The sequence below is a fragment of the Echiichthys vipera genome (assembly GCF_963691815.1).
Source record: "Echiichthys vipera genome assembly, chromosome: 5".
Taxonomy (NCBI): domain Eukaryota; kingdom Metazoa; phylum Chordata; class Actinopteri; order Perciformes; family Trachinidae; genus Echiichthys; species Echiichthys vipera.
The window spans coordinates 5,865,672-5,890,470 of NC_139830.1; the positions used below are offsets into that span (position 1 = coordinate 5,865,672).

General features: G+C 42.4%; 1 protein-coding gene across 1 annotated transcript in view; it reads right to left on the reverse strand.

The window, feature by feature from the left end:
- Window positions 1–24,799, reverse strand: part of LOC310947466 (calsyntenin-2-like) — a gene marked incomplete at its 5' end in the record, with an annotated part of 259,328 nt that overhangs the window by 64,079 nt on the left and 170,450 nt on the right. The window contains 3 exons of the mRNA XM_083914254.1: window positions 4,849–4,970; window positions 5,943–6,200; window positions 8,519–8,704. Of these exons, the coding sequence (XP_083770380.1) occupies window positions 4,849–4,970; window positions 5,943–6,200; window positions 8,519–8,704 (566 nt within the window). The remainder of the gene's footprint in view (window positions 1–4,848; window positions 4,971–5,942; window positions 6,201–8,518; window positions 8,705–24,799) is intronic.

A 24,799-nucleotide genomic window follows, 5' to 3' on the forward strand; every position in this document is an offset into this window, starting at 1 on the left:
GCTCTCTCGCGCACTACCGCACCAATTTAACAAAATTATTGTTCCCATTAGTCATTCAGACACAAAAACATGGTTAAATAGGGTTGAGGTTGAAAAATACAATTAAATGGACCAATAAAGCTTAACTTTCAGTTAATTCACTATTAAAAAACTAAAGTCTGAGTGTGGGTGTGTGAGTCACTTTTGCATGAGGTGACTCTTGGAAAACCTGTGTGAGGCAAAGGCTATTGTTTCTTGATACAAGTTCCTACATAGTTAATAACACATGCGAGGGCTCATTCAGTACTGGCTCATGCGGGAAGCAGCTTCAAGATTGACAGTGTCCTTTCAGATGCTTGAATGCAAGTCTGCATTTAAAGAATATGAAACCACACAGAAAAGACACTTTCAAAACAAGCTCGAGGCAAAGTGCTTCAATGAAGTCAATACAAACCTCAGGCCATCTCTCTCAACAATGCACTGCAAAGCATACTGAATCACACCGAACACAATAAGTCTGTACGCATAAAGCCATGCTGCCTTCAACTACTTTGTGCCTGTTATTAACAGATAGCACACTCGGTTTTTTTTTCAGAAGGTAAAACGAATATCTGCAACCATCTTTCACCCCCATTCCAGTCATTATGTAGCAACCTGCAATGTCTGATTGGATTGTGAGAAAAATTAATTGGACTTCTGTGATAAACCAATGTGGGGAGAGGAAGAAATTCTTCTGAGGAAAGGTTCTCTGGGCTGGAGGTATTCAGAAGTTCATTTTGTTTAAAAGACATTAGCAGATGAGGAGGAAGTGGCGAGAAGGCAAGGGGAGATAGCAACTTAATGAAAGTTTCCTTTCAATGCCCCGAGGTTTCAGAGACAACTATTAACAAGAGGGAAGAAGGAGATCAGAGAGTGCTCAGGAAACTCTACAGTTTAACAACTATTGTTCAGCCTGTTTCAAAGATGTATGGGGTGCCAGCGGAGTCTGTAGAAAGTTTTATCACCTAGAGGTAATGAAATAAATAAATTGAGATCAATTTAGATAAAGCCATACACGTCTTTTTAAACTGTCAGAATACAGCCAAATATACCAACTTAACTTTTGTCGAATTTCATCGAAGACGAGACAAACTTAAATGAAGGTGAATTGCACCTTATGAAACTAAAATTACCACAAGCTCATCAAAGATCAAATTGCCCCCAATGGCCTCAAAACACCACTCAACCCTTTGCAGGGTGCATAAGCTTGTTTGCTTAGGGAAAACTGCCTCACAGTCAGCACATGCAGATGAACGGCACCCGATCTCGCCAAGAATGTCTGTACCAAACGTTGTGTCAGTCCATCCAGTTGTTGTTGAAATATTTCACCCCAGTCCTGAAAGTGAAAACTTTGATCTACTGTTGTCTGGAGATAAAAAAGCCAATGCATCACCAAAGTCAGTAGGATTCATCCTCTGGAGACCATGACTGTCCTTATAACATTGTTGTGGAAATTGATTTCTTCAATACAGATCAACAAACAGGATCAGCTTTTTCTCCGTGGTTTATTCTGACAAAGCATTTTCCTCTGCAGACAAAAATACGTTCACCCCTGCTTCCTCACAAAGCTCAGAGTTTAGCAGGAATGACCCCGACCCCACTGGTGGTCAGCCTCTTTAGAGGAAGCGACAGAATGAGCTAAGCCTTGGTTGGGTGACAACAAAACATGCCTCAGACATTACAATTCTGAACACTCTGAAATTCTCTCATCACAGGGTCTCTAAAACAGCGTCCACATAGGCCATAAAAACAGTCATGAGTTATCTGCAAGAGACAGGATGTATAGAAGCACAAATATTCCATTATACCATCATGAGGCAGTTATTTACATTATCCATTAAGCACAAACAAGCTATGTACTAGTCCTATGATAAGGTTAAACAGAGGAGACACTGAACTGCGTCTGACCTGACAAAACTATGATTATGAATTACAAATATCCAAAATTCCCACAACAACATTTTAAGACAGTCCATCCAATAGTTGTTGTTTCTCCATAAACTTTAATCTGGATCAAAGTAGTGGACTGACTTTCCAGTCATGTGTAGTGTAGACAATAGAAGGTAAAATGTTTGCATGGCTGTACTCAGACTTTCAGCGAGGTGCATGTTCCCTAATGATACACCCTTTACACCGCCCTAAAACCCCTCAACAGACCAGGCACCAAAAATAAGGTCTCTACAGTGTCTCATATTTATATTTATATGTGGAATTCAGCAAAACTGTTGAATCTTTTTAATTCAATTGAACACAACTTTCAACTAACTACTATTTTTTCTTGCGAGGGCAGCTTGCCAACTAGGTCAACAAATACACACACTATGTTCACTGCCAATAGTTTGTCTTAAAAGAAGGTGTTTGTAAAATTCACACCATGTTTACAATGTTTTCCCGTTGAATGTTACATAAAAAAACAAATACAGAAGACTCAGTGCCATCAGTGGTAGCTATAAGCCTGACGGCTGATGGTAAAAGTCCATTTCAACACATTTGTCCTCCAGTAAAGGAAGCATTTGACTGAGGAGGCAAAGATATTCTCAATGACAGGAAGCAACAGGGCACAGAAATGTGGATTTATCTCTGGATTATTGACAATCTTTTAAAAGTAACAACTTCAAAATACCTGTGGAGACAACAGAAAGGTGACTGATGCTCTGTGGGGACCCTGTGTTTAAAGTCCTCCAGATGATGCCTAATGCACGCCATGTGTTGTCAAGAGGCTGATGGACAGCCTCCTGCTTTTGCCCCGCCGTCAAGACCAGTGATGTGTCTGATCAAATTAGCCCTGGGTGCTGCATCTGGATGTCCAGGCTCAGCTGTGTCTCTCTCCCCTGAATCAAATGTCCTCGCTGGGTGAGAGCGAGGTCTTGCGAGTCGAGGTGACCTGTCTGACTTTAAGACAGCATCCTTAATCAACAGACAGCTGCTGTCTGCACACACATGCATACACCCATGCTTCTGCCTTTTTTTTTTTTTTTTGCCGTGCTTGTTTATTCGACTTTAAAATCTTGTGAAGAAGAAATCCCTCTTACACTTAATAGATTACACGTTAAATGAGAATGTTCCAAACTGATGACAAGATAGCATATTTTACCCCACGGATCAGTGAAGTGGTGACATTTTTTCTCGCTGTTTTCCTAAAACATTTCAAGTACTGCCCTACTTAAACCAACATTTCTGTACCAACATAAGAAAAACTCCCCAAAACCATGTTTGCAATAATTTCCAATGCTGATCCCATGTCAGGTAACACAGTTATTTTATCTCTGGAAAAATTTGATGCCTTAGAGAAACCCCGGACCCCCCGGACCCCCCAGTTCTATTGCTGCCAGTACACACCACAGAGGACACGCCCTGCATAACTAACAGCTAGACACTGCATAGAACTGTCTAAACATTATTTATATAGAATATCACTGTACCAGAGGCTATGCAACACAGCACATCAACCTTACGTGTGTTTTTGAAATCTCATATTAAAATAAAATCAATCAAATCAATGTGTATCCGTGATCCGGGAGTTAAAATGATCCTTACACAAACCACAAGCTATGCAGAAAGAGTCTGAGTGGCAAGGAAAAAAAACACACTATGTCAAACCTACGTGACATCCGTGTCCCGTGGATTTCGGACATTAGATCCAGCTGCTGCATAGGTATTAACAAATCCAGCGTCGCGTGGCCCAACTATTTATTTTCTCTCTGCCTAACTAACAGGTAGACACTGCATAGAACTGTCTAAAATCAATCAAATCAATGTGTATCCGTGATCCGGGAGTTAAAATGATCCAGTTAATTAATTCAGTACCAGTACATATGGCCTACACTTCCAAACCCTGCATTATCAACTTGACAAGACTCTGACACAGAGCACGCAGTAAAGCTGGAAACTACAAGCTATGCAGAAAGAGTCTGAGTGGCAGGAAAAAAAACAACCATGTCCAAACTACGTGACGAGTGACATCCGTGTCCCATGGATTTCGGACATTAGATCCAGCTGCTGCTGCAGGTAACCAGCCTACTGTGACCCCCGACACTGGGATTTTTGCACTGGCTTAACTCAAGTGACTATACCCGCTAAATGAATATCCATCTAAGGAGTGTGCTAGCTAGCTACTTCTTGTCTTTCCGGTATCTGTCATAATTCACAGGACTCTCTAGTGTGATTTCAATGGGAAACTGTGCTATAAAGGCTTTTGTTCCAGTTTGTCACTGAGGAGAAAATACTGTAGTGAGCCACTGCTCCACTATGTTTATAACAGAAACACTGATATTTGGCAAATCATTTTTAAAGAGTAACTAAATCCATTAAAAAAAAACTTCACGGTTATTAAGTGGAGTGGTACGAGAGTTCTCCAAATTAATTAGGGCTAATTAAAGGTTCGGCTTTTTCAGGGGGGGTTGTCGGAGGGTTTCCAGCCCAGTCAAGCACTAAATAGAAATGCAAGCAAGTGCTTCTATTTTCACACAAACACACAGAAAACCATGGATGTGTGCTGAGCTTTTTATGAGTCTGATCGCCAACTAGTTAGTGAGGGTTCATTGACTGATCTGTGCTTCTCACATCTTATGAACCTTATGCCAATACTCTGTAACTAAACCCCAGCATGTCTTCTTTTATTAGTGTAATATAAAGAAAGACAAAAATTAAGCCACGAGTGGATGTTTCAGGTTTAATCCAGGCTGGAGGCTCATCCCTGCCCCCTGAGATGGGCCCATAACCTACTTATCAAATCCACCAAAGTGAGTTGAGGCAAAAACTGAGGTAATTCATGTTTCACACAAGTTCCCCAGTCTTTTGCATGTGTCCCAGAGCACCACGGTGTCTTACCTGCTCCAGTTTCCAGTGGAACTCGGCCGGACGGAAGGTGTCTACCTGGGTGAAGTCTCTCCTTAACAGGAACACCAGGCGGCAATTATGGACATACAGCGAGTAGTGATGACGGTTCATCTCTGTGGGAAGGAGGGAGAAAGAGGAGTGGGCACCAGGGAGCAAATCAACACACCTACTCACTGCCAAGTAAACCTGACATACAGGTTTATGAGACCCCGCTAATCTGGGACGGCAGTACTGCTTCAAAGAAGGCCAAGGTCATCTCACATCATTTTCCACAGGCATTTTTTAAACACAATCATTCCTTTGGGCAAAGCATGCTATGATGTAATTAAATTTGTTATGTTGGATCATTAGCGAGCTATGGATGGATGGATGGGTGGGTGGATGGATGGATGGATGGATAGATAGATAGATAGATAGATAGATAGATAGATAGATAGATAGATAGATAGATAGATAGATAGATAGATAGATAGATAGATAGATAGATAGATAGATAGAAGGATAGACAGATATATAGATAGATAGATAGATAGATAGATAGATAGATAGAAGGATATATATATATATATATATAGATAGATAGATAGATAGATAGATAGATAGATAGAAGGATAGATAGATAGATAGATAGATAGATAGATAGATAGATAGATAGATAGATAGATAGATAGAAGGATAGATATATATATAGATAGATAGATAGATAGAAGGATAGATAGATAGATAGATAGATAGATAGATAGATAGATAGATAGATAGATAGAAGGATAGATAGATAGAAGGATAGATAGATAGATAGATAGATAGATAGATAGATAGATAGATAGATAGATAGATAGATAGATAGATAGATAGATAGATAGATAGATAGACAGATAGATGGATAGATAGTCATTAAAATACTGAAAAAATGCCTCTACAAGGTTCTCACCAACCAATCATTAACTCATCAAATACTGATGCTTTGTCATGGCGCCTGATACTGACACAAATCAAATATTTGTCAACTGCTATATTAATGTTCTGAATCTCTCATTAAATAAAGTCCATGAGTGTCAGTGTCGGTTCTCGCCTGTCACACTCACCAGTCTTGTCGGAGTTACATAGCAGAGTCTCCTTCTCAGCTCTGAGGCCAGGACTGGGCCCATGCTTCATCCAGGTTGCTACGGTGAACTGGTCCGTCAGATTCTGGGGTACCACCCAGTCTGGGATTTTAGCCGCCTGATGACCGTCAAACCTGAAGATCAAGTCACTGTCCCTGCCGCTGTCAGTCACCAGGGAAGCTGTCCAGTTGGTGGCAGTGCTGGGGGCAGGCAGAAGGTCAGTGCTGCCAGAGGAGGCTCCTGGGTTCATCGCAGTGGGGACAAATAAGAGATGCGACAGAGAATGCGTCAATAACAATCATGGCAGATATGCAGGGTATATTGGCCTAACCTTGGCTGTGATTACTTATGAGTGAGGCAGATGGCAGCGCTTAATACGTAATCAATGGGCCGAGATGGATCGAGGATGTGGGTATTGATTCATTGCAAATGAAACTGACTTTCAAAAGTAAAGAGATGCAAGACAATTCAGAACATAGCTTACCACGAAAATGTGCCTGAATGGAAACAGAGAGGATACAGTACAGACCAAAAGTTTGGACACACCTTCTCTTTCAATGAGTTTCCTTTCTTTTCATGACTATTGACATTGTAGATTCACACTGAAGGCATCAAACTATGAATTAACACATGTGGAAATATGTACTTAACAAAAAAGTGTAAAACAACCGAAAATACGCCTGATATTCTTGTTTCTTCACAGGTGTGCTCTATCGGGTTCAATAAGTGGGATTTCTTGCCTTATAAATGGGGTTGGGACCATCAGTTGTGTTGTGCAGAACTCAGGTGGATACACAGCTGATAGTCCCACTGAACAGACTGTTAGAATTTGTATTATGGCGAGAAAAAAGCAGCTAAGTAAAGGAAAACGAGTGGCCATCGTTAAAGAAATGACGGTCAGTCAGTCCGAAAAATTGGGAAACTTTGAAAGTGTCCCCAAGTGCATCTACAATTTTCATAGTCATGAACATAAAGGAAACTCCTTGAATGAGGGGGTGTGTCCAAACCTTTGGTCTGTACTGTATATTGACTAAGTATTAAAGTAACACAAAGGGAAAGACACAGCAAGGGCCTGGTGAGAAGGACAGTGCATGGAGTAAATGAGCCAATCCAATGACTTGTTTACAGCTGACCCTTTTGTTAGACATCCTGACAATACACACCAATCATTACTGCATTGCATTAAGCAATTCTGTTCCCTTTCTCATCTTCCCTTTAAAAGCAACCCCATCCTGCCTTGACACAATAACCTCAATAAGTGAAGTCCTGAACAATTTTTGTTTTCAAACTGTCAACATTGACCAACCTTATTTTTTGCCATGTTGCGCAACTCACTCCACAATGTATTTGACATGCCCTTACCGATCAATCTTTCCTCCTCTGTGTGACAGTGAGAAATCCATTTCATGCGTTTAAAACACATTTATAAATCATTTTTAACAGCTTATAGTTGGTAATAAATCAAAGCGATACAGGAACCATGCTGTTCCAAGAAAAAAATGGGCAATGTCAGCATTCGCTGTGTCTCCCTTGTCCGGCAAACAATTGCAACATGCTGTTCATTGCTGCTAATAACACAACATTAGCACATTAATTGATGTTCTCCCCCGTCTGTAAAGCTCTGTTTTTCTCTACATCGTACTTATGCCAGTGTCGACGTTCTGACTCCGGTAATTAGATTCCCTCAGTAAATAAATATGCATCGACTTCTCCAGCACCCAGCTGCAGCTTTCTCGTTGCACAATGTCTTTGTACATTATCTCAAATTGATTGTGCTTTAAAAAAGCAATTACAATTTATTCTATTCACTATCAGATAACGATTATGAGGTGCTTGAAAAGGACTCTTTAGTGGTAAACCATGCATGGACCGGGAGCCAGGGGAGGTAGGGAGGGGATGTTATGCATTCAGATGAGCTGGGATGGGGCTTGTAAAGGCCGTTAGTCAAAGATGATGACTCCAGCCCCCCTGCTGGCAGTGCAGTGTGGGCGGGGTGTGGAGAGCGGGCCGGCTCTGCTGCTTTGTTGCCGCTCTGGGCATCGACGTGGCAGCTCGGCTGCTCATCAGTCAATGAGGAGAAAGCGCGGCTGCATTGGAGGCAGCTAATGCCCTCACTCTGTCACATCATTAGTGACACAGCTTTAAGTTGCTATTCTGGTGCCTTCATTTAGCACAGGGTTTTACCAGGGACACAAGTGGAGATAAGAAAGCAACACAGACCGGGAGCTTTCAGATGTTGGTTTAAAAAGGGCAGAGAACAGCGCCTCAGGCCCTGTCTGACCCTGGTACTAAGACTGATGCTTTTAGCAGCAGCTTACTTCAAATTCATTGCACTAACTTTCAGTTTGCCGTCTCAGTCAGAAGTAATCTCTGATCAGCCATCTGCGGTATATTCTACATATCCACCGCCTTCCTAAAAGCCACAGCTCCAGCTCCCATACCATTTACTGCTACATGCCAAAATGCACACTCAGTCTAAGCTGCTTTTGATTCTGATCACACCAGCATGATTATGGCATTCAAAATACAATAGAAATGCTTTTGTTCGCGTAACTTACCACACAGCTTCTGTAGAGATTTCTCAGAGTAGGTCTCCCTGTCACAGCCTTTCCCGATGTGGCTGGTCTGCAGCTCCACTGTGGTCCTCACCGACGACAATGGCCCACCGCAAGTCTCCAGGTGCATTTTAGGAAACAGCTGCTTACTTCCTGTTCCTGGCTCATAGTCCACTCGCTTATTCCAATCTGAGGAAAGAGGGAGATGAAGTGAAAGTGTTAGGGATAGCAGAGACGATAGATTAAATATCAACCAACCCTGCTGCAGATGATTACTAAAAATATTTGATTTTCACAAAGTCCACTTGATGCTTTTGTTATTTCGCCCTTTTTTCGCCTCATTTTGTCCACTTAGGCTGCCATCAAAACAAGACTGATATTTCTAGTGTCACAACTCAGTATCCTTCTGGCAGAATGTGCCCAGCTAATGAAATTGCTGCATTGTTGTTGGAGTGCAGTGCAGTGCTTGCATTAGCGACAGTAGTCATTATGCTGTCACTGTCTGTCCTGTCAGTTGCAAATTGTTTTTCTGCCCGGGCAGGCTATTATTTTCGTGCTACGGTGATGTTTCTGCTTCTCCCTTCATTTCTTTCTAGCCTTTGTGTTGTGGGTTTCTGTTTGTCTGCACAGTCTCGTCCGGAGATAAGAGAATGGACTGCAGAATGATGTTGCCTGTTTAGTGTTTATTTGAATTTTGTTTACAGTGAGCCAATCTCAATCATTGTCAGAGTTTTAAACTGTGTACCCTGCATATCTGTAAATGCTTGCAGTGCAGATTTCCATCATTTGCCCAGTCATAAGCCTGTGAGTCCAGTTACCTCTTTCCATCATATTGTAGCATCGTTGCATCATAGTTCTTGAAGAGCAAACTATACTACCTCCAAAAATAATTGGGCACCAAACTCTCAACAATCCTATCTCATCAGTGTAGTTTGCTAATACACAGGAATGAATATCCATCCATCCATCCATCCATCCATCGATCCATCCATCCATCCATCCATCCATTTACATTTATATCTGTCTACCGAGCGTTGCTAGCTAGGAGCTGGGGGCATTTGCATGGAGAAGAAAGGAAGCAGCTCTTTGTTGCTCACCAGCCTGTAAAATCTGCCATGTTGGCTTCCTCACACACTCGCCGCCTCATGGCCGAACACATACACCCGCTGCATCTGTTTTGTAGTTGATTTACCTCCTCAAGACTGTGAGAGCTGTGGGCTGCTGCAGCACTGTTACTATGGGATTGTCAGTAGCTGTGATGAGAATAGGCATAAACAATGGTGCCGGCTAAACAAGAATAATAACATGCAGGAGCACAAAAAGAGGACACAAACACAAAAGGCTACGCTCGCACACAATTATTTTCCATACAATTACTGTATATACTGTATATATAGGGCTATGTACTCCCACCTGTTGATTACCATATAGAACAGCAGGCCTGTAGCATTTAGCTTTGTATGATGGAGCAGGAAGCTAACCTTGATGATAATGATTTTTAAAATAACAGGTTACTTTTACATCAAAGATAACCTATTAGTTCTCCTCCCACCATTAGAAATTGCTTGAGACTTTGATAGATTTCAATAATGTGCTGAAAACCGCATATTGTTTTGTACCATTATATGAATGATTTAACATTTTTGGAGACTGTAATTCACTCTCTTGGGAGACTTAGATGATTGATTGACTGATTGATTGATTCTACTTTCATGTCTGTCTGTTTAATATATCACTGGAGCCAGGAGATGGTTAGCTTAGCTTAGTATAAAGACTGGAGACAGAGAGAAATGGCTAGCCTAGCTCTGTCCAAAGGTAAAAAAAAAAGTCAGACTACCAGCACTTCTCAAGCTGGAGTCTCCGCTGGTTGCTAAGCAACTTCATTATGATGAAGTTGCTGGCAGGTTATAAACTTTGGATGGAGCCAAACTACCTGTGCCCCCAGAGCCTGGTTAAGGATGCATGGAAAGGAGTGACAATACGTAGAAGGATAGATGAGGATGTAATGGGTTGAGGATGTAATGTGCATGAAGATGTGAGGAAGGGTTGGGTTGGGTTGAGTTTGGAAGTGTGTTAGTAAGCTTCATGGGTTAGAGAGCATTGGGTAAACATGAGGGACAGGGAAAGGTGCTGTGGTTTCACCCTCACCGTCTCTTAATAGTTTTTAATCTTTATTTGTCTAGACAGGCCAGTGAACAGCATCTGTTTCTAAATCCTGCTTCATTATACATATACTCTGACTGGGCAGCTGTTTTTTTTCATTGCCACTCGGAGGAAGAAATAGTGAGTAAATCTTTTCTCATGTCATTCCCATTTACCACTGGCTTTTTAGTGACATTACTTGTGTGGCTCTAAGGATGGCAATATTGGTTGACTGGTAAGTCGTTCAGCCTACTAGGTCTACACTGAAATATCTCAACACATTTTTGACAGATTGGCATGACATTTTGAATGATAGAAATGATTTGGCCACAGTAGATATATCTTGAAGAAATGACATGTAGCACCAGTAGTAGGGCAATAACATCAATAATCCTTTGTAACACTTCCACATCTACTTGACAGATTGGCACGCCATTTGTTAAAGACATCTGTGATCTCCTGAGGATGAATCCTAATGACTTTGATGATCCTCTAGTTTTCCCACGTCATCAGCAGATTGAAATGATTTGGTTTAGACTGAATTATTGCTATGCACAGCTATTGGTTTGATTAACATGGAATTCTGTACAGACGTTCATGTTTCCAGCAAAGTTGATTTTCATACAACTTTCAGGTATATCGATTTTTCCAACTGATCATATTTTCAATGGTGATTTATGACCAAATACCTGCAGTACTGATGACATTCCCATCAGCCTCAGCTAAACTTGCTATCTATCCTAATGTGCTCAATTACGATGGCCAACAATCAACAATCAATCAAGCCTCACACAGCCACTATAGCGCAGCCACTGTAGACTCTTGGTCTGGGTATGTTTTGTTGGGAATTCTTGCTATGTTAAGTATCTTTAAACTGCAGTATTTAATATTACTGGAGTGCTATACTCGGCTGCCAAAAAGATGCTAAAACAGCCAAGATTGAGAGTCCTTCCTGGCAGTCCTATTCCCGGTGTCATTCCCTGTGGGTGCAATCCATCTTGCTGGTTCCTGAAAGACTGAGAGTCTATCACAAACTACTGTAGTGGTTGCTGCTCCTGTGTATCAGAAGACAAGTTTTAATGTGTTGTTTTGGCTCTCCTGCCACCATACACTGAGGTCAGCGTAATGAATGCCACACCTCATACCACATTAATGCAAATTAAGCACAAAGGTTTACTGTAAAACATCGGGTAATGGGCCCATGAGACACCACTGACAGAGGCTGATGATGAAGGCAAACCGAGTGAGTGTATGAAGTGCACTGCCCTCAAACATAATGAGGAATGGACCCGCTTATATTGAATAGGAAGGCAAATGAGTTGCAAAGAGTGTGGGTGAAGCACGTCGTGAAAACAAGACCAAGTGCAGTAGCAGATGTTCTTTCACACCAAGGGACACATTTATTTTTGAAACACCAATCTCCTCCGAGAGGTACGGGTTGTTGAAACAGTGTGGAACCATTGAAGTAGACATATGAGCTGTTAAGAAAAAGAAAGTAAAATGAACAGAAAAAGCTACAAAAGCACTTTAATCTTCATTTCATAGCCTCCATTTAGATAAGACCAATACAAAATAGTCTCATATCAGTGATAAATATCTGGTGGTATGGGAAGCACTGCAGCAATACAATGAAAAACGGTCCTTTGCCAAAAACCCACTGGACTGTTACTGAGGTGTGTTTACAGGGACAAAACAAAAAAACACATCTATGTCTGGTCTGGCCCATTTTAAATGGCACCTTTCTAAGGGTGTCCTCACACTTACCTTTCGTACGACGGGCAAGCATGATTCACAGCTTAAGTCTAGTTTGTTTGATCAGTATTAGTACAGCTAAGCTGTGCCTAGGTACGGCGAACTTCCCGGCGATGGCTGGGTTGAGAGAGGTGGGCTTTGGCATGTCGTGTTCTTACTCAAGGAAAGCCATAGTACTTCTTGAAGTTTAAAAAGTTTATTATCAAAACAGCAAAAAATATTCTGCTTGGCCAAAGGGTCTCTCTGGGCTCAGACAACCGAGCTCAGCTGTTTTCATAAAATACGTCATACCCGGAAGAAAACAGCAGCTCTGAGGAAGGCTTGAGTACAGCCCAAACTGTCAGCTAAGAATAGATAAGAGGACATCCTTACCATACACCTAATTTGTCTGAATAGAAGAAACTTTAACTTTCAAAATGGATGAAGAAGACATTAGGAATATAATCGATTCATTTATACAGAAAAAAAAGTTCTTGGAATTGTTGTGACTGGTTCAGAAAGTTGCTGAGGCAGTCGCTGGTTTAGGCTTTAGAAAGTCAATCAATCACAGACACGGTTGCTCCAATAAACCACCGGTTCTTGTAAAAAGAACAGTACCTACTCTGAAGCATCCCCCCTCCTGGGGGGCTGACCCCTCCGATCTTACTGCACCTAGTTTTAAAATGGAGTTTATCTGCATCATCCTTTAGTTATGCCCTCTGTGTTAAATTGATAATAATGTAAAAGCATGCTAAATAACTTCTTTTAACTTCTATACGTTCAGAGTAAGTTTAAAAATGGGCCAAATGTGAGCGTACCCTTAAACGTTTCCCTTCTAAAAGATTTTAAAAAAAAACCACCAAAGCCTTATCACCATCCTTCTCCCTGCCATCGTTCTTAAACACTGATCACTGAACACTTATCAATTAATTAATCTCTATAAACGGATGCTGCATATGATTGCAGAATCTGGAGGCAACAGGACAAGATTTGGGTAGTGGAAGCGGTCTGGTTTTCCATTGCCACCAGAGGCTGAATCGTCTTCAGTCCGATAGCCGATGGGTTCCACGATTGTGGATTCATTTAATACCACATATATTCTACAGGAACCTTATGCTGGTTAGATAACACAGTCTCAGGCTGTACAATACTGGCATTGTGATAACTTGTGTTTTTTCACTGAGGCAGACGGCTGTCTGAAATTGAGAAAATGGCACTGACACTATTCACGTTGTTCTATGTGTGTTGAAATGGTTCACTCTATGGAAGACGTTCAAGCTCTCCTAAACTCTGTAATGAACACCTTTTTCACGATTCTGTGGATAAATGCAGGAAAAGGTTGATTCTTGCAGAAGTAGAAATATATATTTTTTACTCAAGTACTTTAGTAAGTAGAACTTGAAGGTACTCTACTTCAGTATTTTAATCCATTGCTATTTTGTAATAACTCCAACACATTTCAGGGCGAAAACTGTTAACCCCACATTTACGTGACTATAGCAACCAGTTATTTTTTATACTTTAAGTATATTTGGCTGATGTTGACAATGTTGTACTACTGATCCAAAACTGTGGGGTGGTGGTTAGCACTGTCGCCTCACAGCAAGAGGATTCCTGGTTCGAATCCCAGCTGGGGCCCTTCTGTGTGGAGTTTGCATGTTCTCCCCGTGTCTGCATGGGGTCATCCGGGTTCTCTGGTTTCTTCCCACAGTCCAAAGAAATGCACACGTTAGGTTAATTGGTGACTCTAAATTGCCCGTAGGTGTGAATTGTTGTTTGTCTCTATGTGCCCTGTGATAGACGGGTGTCCTGTCCAGGGTGGACCCCGCCTCACGCCCGATGTCAGCTGGGATCGGCTCCAGCCCCCCCGCGACCCCGATAGGGACAAGCGGTTGAAGATGAATGAATGAAATCTAAATCATCATTTTTGTGCCATGGAACTATCGATTAGTGAGTAATAAAGGGGTACATTTTCCTCTTCAGTAACACAGATCATGTGTTGTTGCTTGGTAGATAGCATGCCTTGTTTGATATTTTGTGAGTAGGTCAACATATCATAATAGTATGAGTGAGGGTCATTAAACATCTCTACAGTACAACAGTTTGTAGCTTTACATTTCAGTGAACTGGTCCCATGTGTCTGCATGTCTAAATGCATACTCAGCCATTTTAAAGGGTTTATTTTCATAGCCTGCTGTCATGTATAAAGCAGTGATTCCTGTAAATATGCAGAATCACTACTGAGCTACATTTGTGTCCCTGCTAAATATTTGATTCCAATTTGAAAGGACTCTGCTGTTGCTGATGCTTTAACCCACACAAGCAACATAAGCTCCCTAATACGCTGACAGTAAAAACAGGGCAAATACATTTACAGATATTAAAAATAAGTCCAAAAATCACACAGAAGATACTTTCAAAATGTGATCCCGAGGCCTACAAACTACAAACACACTCCGTACACTCACTACCAATGTATAGGCCCTGCAACACACAGACTTGTGCGAAAGTACAGCTTTCTTAAAAGCAGTGTGGGTTTAATAGCAAGCTATTTGGTCTCTATTGAGTTGTGCACTTGCCTGCAGTCCTGTGAACAGAACTCACACTGCGGGCCCAAGAGTTTCTCTCTTTGTGAATACGAGAAGCAGAGGAAGCGAGGCAGGCATTAAAGCGACCATGTGGGAATAGAAACTTCTCATGGGGGCTCTTATCATCAAATAAAACGACACTTTTATATAAGAGTTTGTGTCCTTGTGCGCGCGGGTGTGTGTGTGTATGTGTGTTAGTGTGTGTGTGCAGCTGAGCAGTTTTTCTTTGCGTTAACTTGTATATGAAAAGATGAAAATGTTAAATATAAGGATCAATATAAGGACAAGATATTCATCATGATCTAAATGTTTACGTTTAATTCACAATCTTCAGTATCCTCTACAGTACTGTACATATAATACAATAATGCATTATCACTGAGAAAGTATACATGACCTTCAATCTCAAGCTCTTTTGTAAAAAGACAATTACTTCCATAATGTTTTATGTGTACAACCAAGTGTAACACTATCAGGCCTCACCCTCTGTATGATGGCAGTTTTCCTTCTCTGCATTTGTGCGTATTTGCAATGGCTATGAACACTTTTGTCTTTTAATGTCCGGATGAAACTTTAAATTAGAAACCTAACATAATCTTAAGTGCTTTTGTTATATAATTCAGATTATGGTAGAACTGGATTTAGGACACCATCATTTATTGGGGCCTTTATAGACACTGCATGCATAGTAGTGCATCCAATGAGGATTTATCTATTTTAAGAGTTGAGTCCAGAGAGTCTCACAGTTGGAGTCAAAACCGACTGCTGAAATTGGGAAGTTGTACTTCGCTGGCACCTCCTTAACCATTGATCTATGGAAGATGCACTGCCTGAGTGAAATCCTTAAAAACCTGCTTCAGTATACAATCTTATCATCTATGTTGTGCACATGGCAAAACTTCGGATGTAGAGTGACACGCATGTGATCTCTGTGTTTTGTTTGTATGCAGAGACTCACACAGTGTACAGTATGCATGGTGTGCCCACTGCTGCCTAGGTACCCACAAACTGTACAGCTGAGGTAAGTTGCCCACCTCTTCCTTAAATGAAGGATGTGAAAAGTACATAGTTGGTGAGGACGGGAAGATGGATAGAGGTGCTTAAGAAAATGATGCATCATCACACTTTCACGCTGTTCCCCATCTCTGGAGGGTGAGTGTGTGTGTGTGTGTGTAGTGTGTGCGCGCGCTTGTCATCAGTAAGCTCTTGCATGCTTTTAAACGTGTATGTAGATGTGTGGACGGGTAGAATTATGGTGTGAAAATTGTGTGTGAGTGTGTGTGTGTGTGTGTGTGTGTGTGTGTGTGTGTGTGTGTGTGTGTGTGTGTGTGTGTGTGTGTGTGTGTGTGTGTGTTTCTGTGCATGTAAAAATGCTGACACCACTTTCAAGTAGTGGGTGGTGGGGGGTCATCATTACTCGTCCCAGCCATCAGTGGAAGAGCCAATTTCCATTTAAAAGAGCACTTTGCTCCTCTTTTCCTTCCTTTCCTTTGCTCTCCACCTCTGTGCTTCTCCGTCTTCCTCCTTCAGTGAGTACTATCATTCTGATTTCTCCTCTTCTTTTCCGGCCGTCCTTCTCTCTCCCTTACCCCACAATGCCCCCCTTCAGAAGCATTCATTTTGGTGCTTTCATGCACGCTCTTTGTGCATCATACAAGAAACAACTCTTTTTTTTCTTCGGGATAAGGAGCTCTTACTTGTTTTGTCGGACCACATGGCTTGCAGCAGAAAAAATGTAGGGCTTTGAAAGGTGTTGGCTGAGAAAAAAAAAGTGAGAACAAGTCAAAAAGTGGATGGGTGTGGAATCTTTCTTCCTTCCTGGATGTTCATGACGAGAAGGCATCTAGAGAGAGGAGGGGTTCTCCCAACAACTTACTCTTGAATGTCAACAAGACTAAGGGCCCATCCATACGGAGAAACATTTTAGTGTCATTTAGGCTGACCATCCACACGCAGCCGGCGTTATCGGAGCCTGAAAACGGAATCTTTTCGAAACCGGGCCCCCTATAGCGCTGGTGCCTGAACGGCCAAACCGCATACTTTGTTAAGTGATGACGTCATCACCCTACCTCCAACCTTAAACCCGCGGTGTCACATAACAACATTTGTGCTGCTGCATGAGAGAAGAGACACAGACCCATAGAGTGTTTACTGAACTGTGCTCTGAGCGACATGCATGAGAATGAATTAGGCCGACCATATATATTTCTCCATGATCCCTGATGGTCTGAATAAGTCACTAAATTGGTCACTAGTCGCTTTTTTATAAATAAAATTGCTAAAAAGTGTGAGAAGTAGCTAAATCTAGTGAGAAAGTGACCGCCTGTGAGTTCTTTGGGACGAGGGAGCATCACCATGAATCACAAATCACGAATCACTCTTTTGTGGTGTCCAAAACACCAGAAGCGATTGCTAGATTTCTCTGTAGGATGGATGAGGATTTGGGACGTTGCCAGATTTGGCAAGAAACTCGCCGATCTTACACACAATGCGTTTACATGCATTTTAAAAACCTGATGATATTCAGGTTAAGGGCTTACCCCGGTTTCTTAAACCCCATGTAAACACCATACCCCGGGTAAAATTGGAGTTTTCATACCCGGGTTAACAGACCTAGAGAACTCCTTCAGTTCCCCAATTATTCGGGCATGTAAACAGCGTTCTCGGATTATTATCGGGTTTCTTGTCTGCGCATGCCCCCCACTCCGCAGCAGTGGCTTTTAACCCGAAAATGAAAGAAACCAGGAAGCAACAGCGCAGAAAACAACAACAATAGAGCGTTACCTTCAAACAGAGGGAGGACTTCACAACGGCAAGTAACTTTACTGCCAAGAAGACGCATTTCGGTCGTAATTCCGTCCAAAAGGCAGCTGTTTGTGATTTTGACGAAGGTGAACCGGAAAAATAGCTGTATTCAGTCCAGCTGTATGTTGGCGGAGAGCCACCTTCTGTACCGGAGGTCGGGTGACTCCATCATTTTCCCATTCAACCCCTGCTCATGTACACGAGGAGAACTTCAATAATCCCATCATTCCATAAACCGGGGTAAGGCCATTTTCGGGTTACTGATGTGCTTGTTAAACTCCTGGGCAGTTAAGTGCTTGTGTTGTTTCTTTTTTACCCTCATTGTTTTTTTCTTGTGGCAGTGACAGAGGCAGGAATGTTTACTGTGTCTGTACAGGACTGTACAACTTTGAAAGTGTTGAAGTGGCAACTTATAAGATATGAAGTATGTTTGAAAGTTTGAAAACATCGGAAATGTGATAAAAATCATCTGTCATCACAACCAATGTTCTGTGCAGCACCTGAGGTGACAGAAACATATTTCTATTACAATAGTCTTATAAAAGGCTCTAATAGGATAATTTCTCATTCTGCCGGATTCCGTGGGAAGCCTCCTAATATACCCCAATTTCATGTCTAGTGTAACTCTTATTATTTCCCCCCCTTTGAGGATTGAGTGAAAATGACGATTTAATCTAGGGTCTTTAGAGTGGAGAAACTGAATCGCTAAAAAAAGGAGCCAAAAAGGGGCTTTCTGAGGCTCTCCACCTTCTCTTGTCATCCTGCGTATGATGGCAACAGATTAAGCGGACTACTCAAGACATCACGTCCTCTATCTCTTCACAGGGGATCCCTAGGGATCCCGAGGCTAGTTGGGATATACACTGTAATCTCTGCAGCTCGACTGCCCCAGGGTCTGATCTCCCCACAGGGAGGTTTTCCAGCATGTTGCTCTTAAGTCACTCCAAAGCTCACAGCTATAGATGAGGGCCAGACCGTAACTGTAGATCCACTAGTAAACCGACATCCCAGCAGTCCGATATATGTATATGTCTCCATGACTGCAGCACCCGCCTGATGATAGTCCGTTGCATAAGTCTTTCCCCTGGGCAAAACCTTTACCCCAGACATGAATATGTATGTATTATCTCTTCCCTTACCCTCTGCCTTCCTCTCTCCTATTCAGTCACTCCCTGCTGTTTTGTCTCTCTCACATCTCCCTGCTTTACTTTCACTCTCTTTGTCTTTGGAATGATCGCTCAATGTCGCCTTGACACTGCAGTGGCACTATAAAGGAAACTCCTATCTCAACAGGCACACAGACAAGGACTGAAGGGGTGCGATCACTCAGATGTAGGTGTGTGGCTGCAGGCTGTTCTCACCACAGGTGCAGTAATTTGTGAATTTTACACTTATTTATTTTGTGTGCACTCCTAGTATTAAAAGCAGGAGACGTAGTACAAGACAACACATCTGTGCTTCAGGAGGAAAGTTGTGGTGGTGGATTGGTCCCAAAACACAGGACAGGGCGTTCATGTCCTGGATGTACTAAGCCAAATCACAAACTTTTTTTTTTTTTTTTTTTTAAAGCTAACCATTTTGTTGTCTTGCCTAACACTAACCCTTACACAGAAGACACCACTGGATTTATCCAGGATGAGGATTCGGCTTACAGACGTGGAGTTAAGCAGCTGGCAATCTGGTGCAGCCAGTTGCAATTTGGAGCTCAACACTCTAAAGACTGTGGAGATGATAGTGGACTTTAGGAAACACGTCCAGCACTGACCCCCCTTACAATTTCAAACAGCAAGCAGGTGTCAATAGTGGACTCAATCAGGTTTCTGGGAGTCATCATCTCTCGAGCTCTGAAGTGGGAGCCCAACCCCAAAGCCATCCTCACAAAGGCCCAGCAGAGGATGTACTTTTCACGGCAGCTCAGGAAACACGGCCTGGGGCAGGAGCTTATGTCCATCTTCTACACTGCATTCATTGAGTCCATCCTCTACACATCTATTACAGTCTGGTTTTGTACGGCCACAAAAAAGACATTCATAGACTTCAGGGCACCATCAGGTCAGCTGAGAAAATCATTGGTGTCCCCCTGCCCTCCCTCCAGGACTTGTATCTTGCAAGAACCAAAAAGCAGGATGGGAAAATTACTGAAGACCCCACTGACCTTGGTCACAGTCTCTTTGAACTCCCTCCCTCTGGCAGACGTTACAGATCTCTGTACGCCAGCAAAACCAGACATAAAAACAGCTTTTTCCCTCTGCTGTCACTCTACTGAACAGCTCATCTGTTGTACTGCCTCTTAAATCTACCTCCTCATGTTCATTCTGTACATTTGTTTTATACGGTATATGTATAATTGTATATAACACCATACTTAATATTGCATACATGTACTGTAAATTGTATATATCCATAACTTACGGGCCTGTCTATTTTTGCCATCTGGATTGTATTTTTGTCCCCATTTATAATTATTATTTTTTACCTATGTGTACTTAGGGTCTATATTGTGTCTACTTGTCTGAGAGAGTGAACACTCACCGAGGTCAGATTCCATGTACGTGTGCATACTTGGCTGTTAAAGCGGATTCTGATTCTGACCTTTTGAAAAGCTAAAACTGGTCCCATAACGGTAGTTTTGGTGCCTAAACCTAAGCGACACCAAAAGCAACTGTCACGGTCCACTTCCGGTGCAATGCCGTCCCGCGGTTGATATCAAATTTTTGTGCAGAACTTCTCATACGATATCCTACGAACCGGTTCATGACAATATGTTGGTGGGTGTGTGAGTGTGTAAGCGTGCATGATCCACTTCCTGTTTGTATGTGTTTATTATATATTTTGTGCATACATCCTTGTTTCAAAAAGCAACAAATAACACAGTCTTGGTGTCTTTCTCCCTCCCTCTTCTACACAATTGCTCTCATCTGACACAATAAGGCAAACCCAGGGTGTCAGGCCCTCTCTATCTTTTTACTCCTGCAACTATTCATCCCTTATGCCTGAAGCCAGGGACGAGCGAAGGGGGGCTCAACTGGTTGATCTCTGTGACAGCGTGTGTGTGTGTGTGTGTGTGTGTGTGTGTGTGTGTTTGATGGTGTAACGCAATAACAGTGAAAAGTGGAGTAAGAGGAAGTCGAGTGACTGTGATTTACACTGGGGACAAGTAGATTCCTACTTCAAACTATGGATAAGAGAAGAAAGAGAAGTGGAGAAATATAAGAGAAATGTCAACATGGGGGTGAACTGATAAACGAGGCAGCAAGATGAGAAAAGAGAGAAGGGTAAGAAAGTAAGAAATAATCAAGCCAAGGAAAGAAGAAAAAAGAACAAATTAAAAAGCTCAGGACACAAAGGCAAAAAGGAAACAGTGAAAGTAATAAGGGAAAACAAGCTTCTACCAGATATGGGATGGAAAGTGCTGGAGCAGCAGCCAGACAGCCTCAGTCTAAGATTAGAGAGGAAGCAAGAGAGGAGTAGGAGGGCAGAGGAAATGGGGAAGGGAAGTGCTGTGCCATTTATTTTTTTCTTTTTCCTCCTTTTAAATCATCCTCTTCCTCCTCTTATCAGAGATCAGGACCATTGGCTGCCACACACACACAGACACACACAGACACACACACACACACAGACACACACACACACACACACACACACACACACACACACACACACACACACACTTGGATAGTATAAGTATACTCGAGAGTCGAGCAGAAAATGTAGCTCCCCGCCTCAAGGAGAGAAATTACCTAAGACACTGCGCTGACTTCAGGTACTCTAGCCATCTGAGGTTGGCTCTCCACCAACTTTACTGCTAACACACTGCACTCTGTCACTACAGCCTTGTTTGTTGTTTGGTTACCTGTCTGTAGGGGTACTTTGCCCACTGATCCAATACTAAAAGGTGGAGCTAGAAACATTGGAGCCTGTGGATTAGTGCGGATGTTCCTCTGCCTCATCGGTCAGGAGGAAACACAGTGAGTGCTAGATGGAGCAGTGAGCAATGAAAGGTTTTGTCAGATCATTTCATCGCACACCAAAGCAACGCAGGAGGAAATGTAAAAACTTAAAACAAGCTGATACATAGTTACCATCCGGTAACAACCTCGACTACGTTTCAGAGTTCTGTCTATGGTGGAAATGCGAAACAGATCCAGTTTTTAGTATCCTTACTATATCAGAAGCGTTTGAGAGGAGGGGTTCTCACGTGTTCTCTTTGATTGGAGCATGCACTGGAGAACACTTTTCCTCTTAGTTGAACTCATAAGCAATAAAACACACCTTTGCTCAATTCAATATACTCAGGGATTAAACTACTACAGGCTGTATTGGTCTGATATGACCTATAGCTTATGTGGGCTAATATTGGCTAATGTTAGCAAACATTAGATAGAGAGTTCTGAATCAGGCATACAGTTGACTAAGCTGACTTTATGATTATTCTATTGACATGGTGTGTTAAAACATTAGATAAAAAACGTCAGCAGAACAGATATGGCCGTTCAGATCAACATAGCAGGATCGTCACTTCCTGACTCACTCAGGTGAGGTTTTGCAACAAACAAGCAGTTATATGAGACACAGAAAATATTATATGCAGGGAAATGCCACCAACCTTAGCGTGGATGGTGCAAACAAAGCAATTATTACTCTTCGTATTGTGAATTTTACATCATTTAAGGTTTTATATTTGTCAAACATTTCCAGAGCAAGAAACACAGCAGAAGAAGACTGCTAACATGGATGGAAACAGTGCAGATTAAACATGATGTATAACTGCGTCACTGCCAAAGTCACAGTGAAGCTCAGTTATGTTTCTTTGTCCTCTAAAAGTGTTTAAGGGCGCACTCACACTGTCCTTCCGCACCGCGCCAAAACCGGTTTTTCGGGTCAAGCCTAGTGCGTTTGAGCAGTGTGAGTGCACCCGCTCCGCCCATAACTGCGGCCAGCTGGCCGTCCACGGCCAGTCTGAGAGAGGTGGGCTTTTCTAAAGCACGTTTGCACGTGTACGAGCACGAGCACGAGCACGAGCACGACGCCTACAGCGGTTCTGACGTCATTTATGTGCGCCTGTTCGGACATAGAAATTAGAAGGACGGACCATGCGTGGACATTTAACAACAACAACAATGGTGGTGAAAGGTTCACGTTGGTGTGATGCGGAGGTGGAGTGTTTACTGCCGATTTGGTCGGATGAAAATATTCAAAAACAGTCGACAAGACGCACAAAAACTCAGAGGTCTATGGAAAGATTTGTAAACAAAGCGACGCATCGCGATGACGTCAATCAATGCGTGTGACGTGTTACGGCGTGATGACGTATGGACAGCAAGAAGCATTTGCGCGAGGCCCAGGCAGTGTGAGTGCAAACGGGCCTGGGGCGCAGGGGGAGAGGGAGGGGGGACAAGTACCCTAAAGCCCGGGGCGCGTTGCGGAAGGACAGTGTGAGTGCGCCCTTAGGTTTTGTGTGTTCCTTAGCACGAGTGGTTCCACCTGTGTTCATCGGTCACTCTTCACACCTGTGACAGCCTTTTCTTTGCACTGGACATTTAGATTAAACTAGCTGTTAAGTTAAATAGCCCCATGTTTGAGAGTAAATCACAACATCCATCTCTCTGTGTCTCTACATCTTAATCCTCACTTCAGAGTTGTTACCAAATGGGCTTCATTAAGGCTGAGGCTTTGCATACAGCATTTTCAGTGGCAATCCTAACCTGGAAATTGACAGGCCCAAAATTGTGCATAAATCATGATGTTAGTGCTTTTAGTTGCTCAAATTATTCCCTGAGTTTGCAGAAACCTGAAGTTAGGACTAATTGCCTTGACTAAAAGTATCCACAAGGTCAGTTTTAATTTGGTGCTGTTTGGAGGTATAACAGCATGCTCAGGCACCTGTGTACCCACCACACACACACAAGTACATGGACACACACGTTCTCAAGTCTCAGAGCCATACTCAACACACAAAGGATGGCTATGAATATGCAGATTTCATTTTTTTGTGCATCAATCTGTCATTCAAGGATGATAAGCTGTGTGTGCCCTTACTTGGTTAGGGTTAGGGTAAGAAAAAGATAGAGGGTAGAGTAAAAATAAGTGTGTTCAAAGCCACTCACAGGGCACACAGGACTTGAACGCGACACAAATGTCAAACATCTCTTGGGTGAAAGTCCTGTGTTTGTGTGACCCATCCAGGACCCTGACCTTCTCCCTACATGGACCTTATCATGCTTAATTATGTAAGACCCGCTCTGAACATCATCATCGGTGCGTTTAAGTATAAGCTCAACAAATGTGAGCATTTGCATGGATTTGCATTTGGGATAGCCAGCTTTAAATTCATGCCAAAAAATTACTTCTTTTGAGTTGCACAATGAGAAACTTTAAATGCTGAGGGATAATTGCAAGTCCCAGTGTGTGTGTGTGTGTGTGTGTGTGTGTGTGTGTGTGCATGTTTGCGTGTGTGTATGTGACTACACCACCTGTTTTAGAGGACACACACAACAGAATGGCTCTGGCTCGTACTTTATAGGTGAGGAGAGCACATTGAGATTCAATGGGACAATTCGATTTTCCGACATTTCTGCCTTTGAAAACTTCCCGTAACAGAAACAATAGTTAAGGAAATCCATGAATGAATTGTGTATGTATGCCACGTATTGCAAGCAGGAGACGTAGTATAAGACAGCGAATCTCCGCTTTAGGAGGCTAATTGGAGTGGTGGATGGGTCCCAAAACATTTTCACCCAAGTGAGCAAGGTCCGTTTCCTGTTGCTGCTCATGTCCCGGAAGTACTATACAAAACCACAACCTATTTTCTAATCCTAACCAAGTAGTTTTCATGCCTCTAACCATCACATGTTATAAGCTAAAACTGGTCACATAGCTTTGGTACATGAGCCAAATCCATACCACAACCAGGCTTCATCAGTTCATGTACGCATCTGACCAGCCTGGGACTGGTCCAACTAGCTGGTGTGGAGATCCAGGTATTTAACCTCTCACAAGGCCGATGATGTCACTG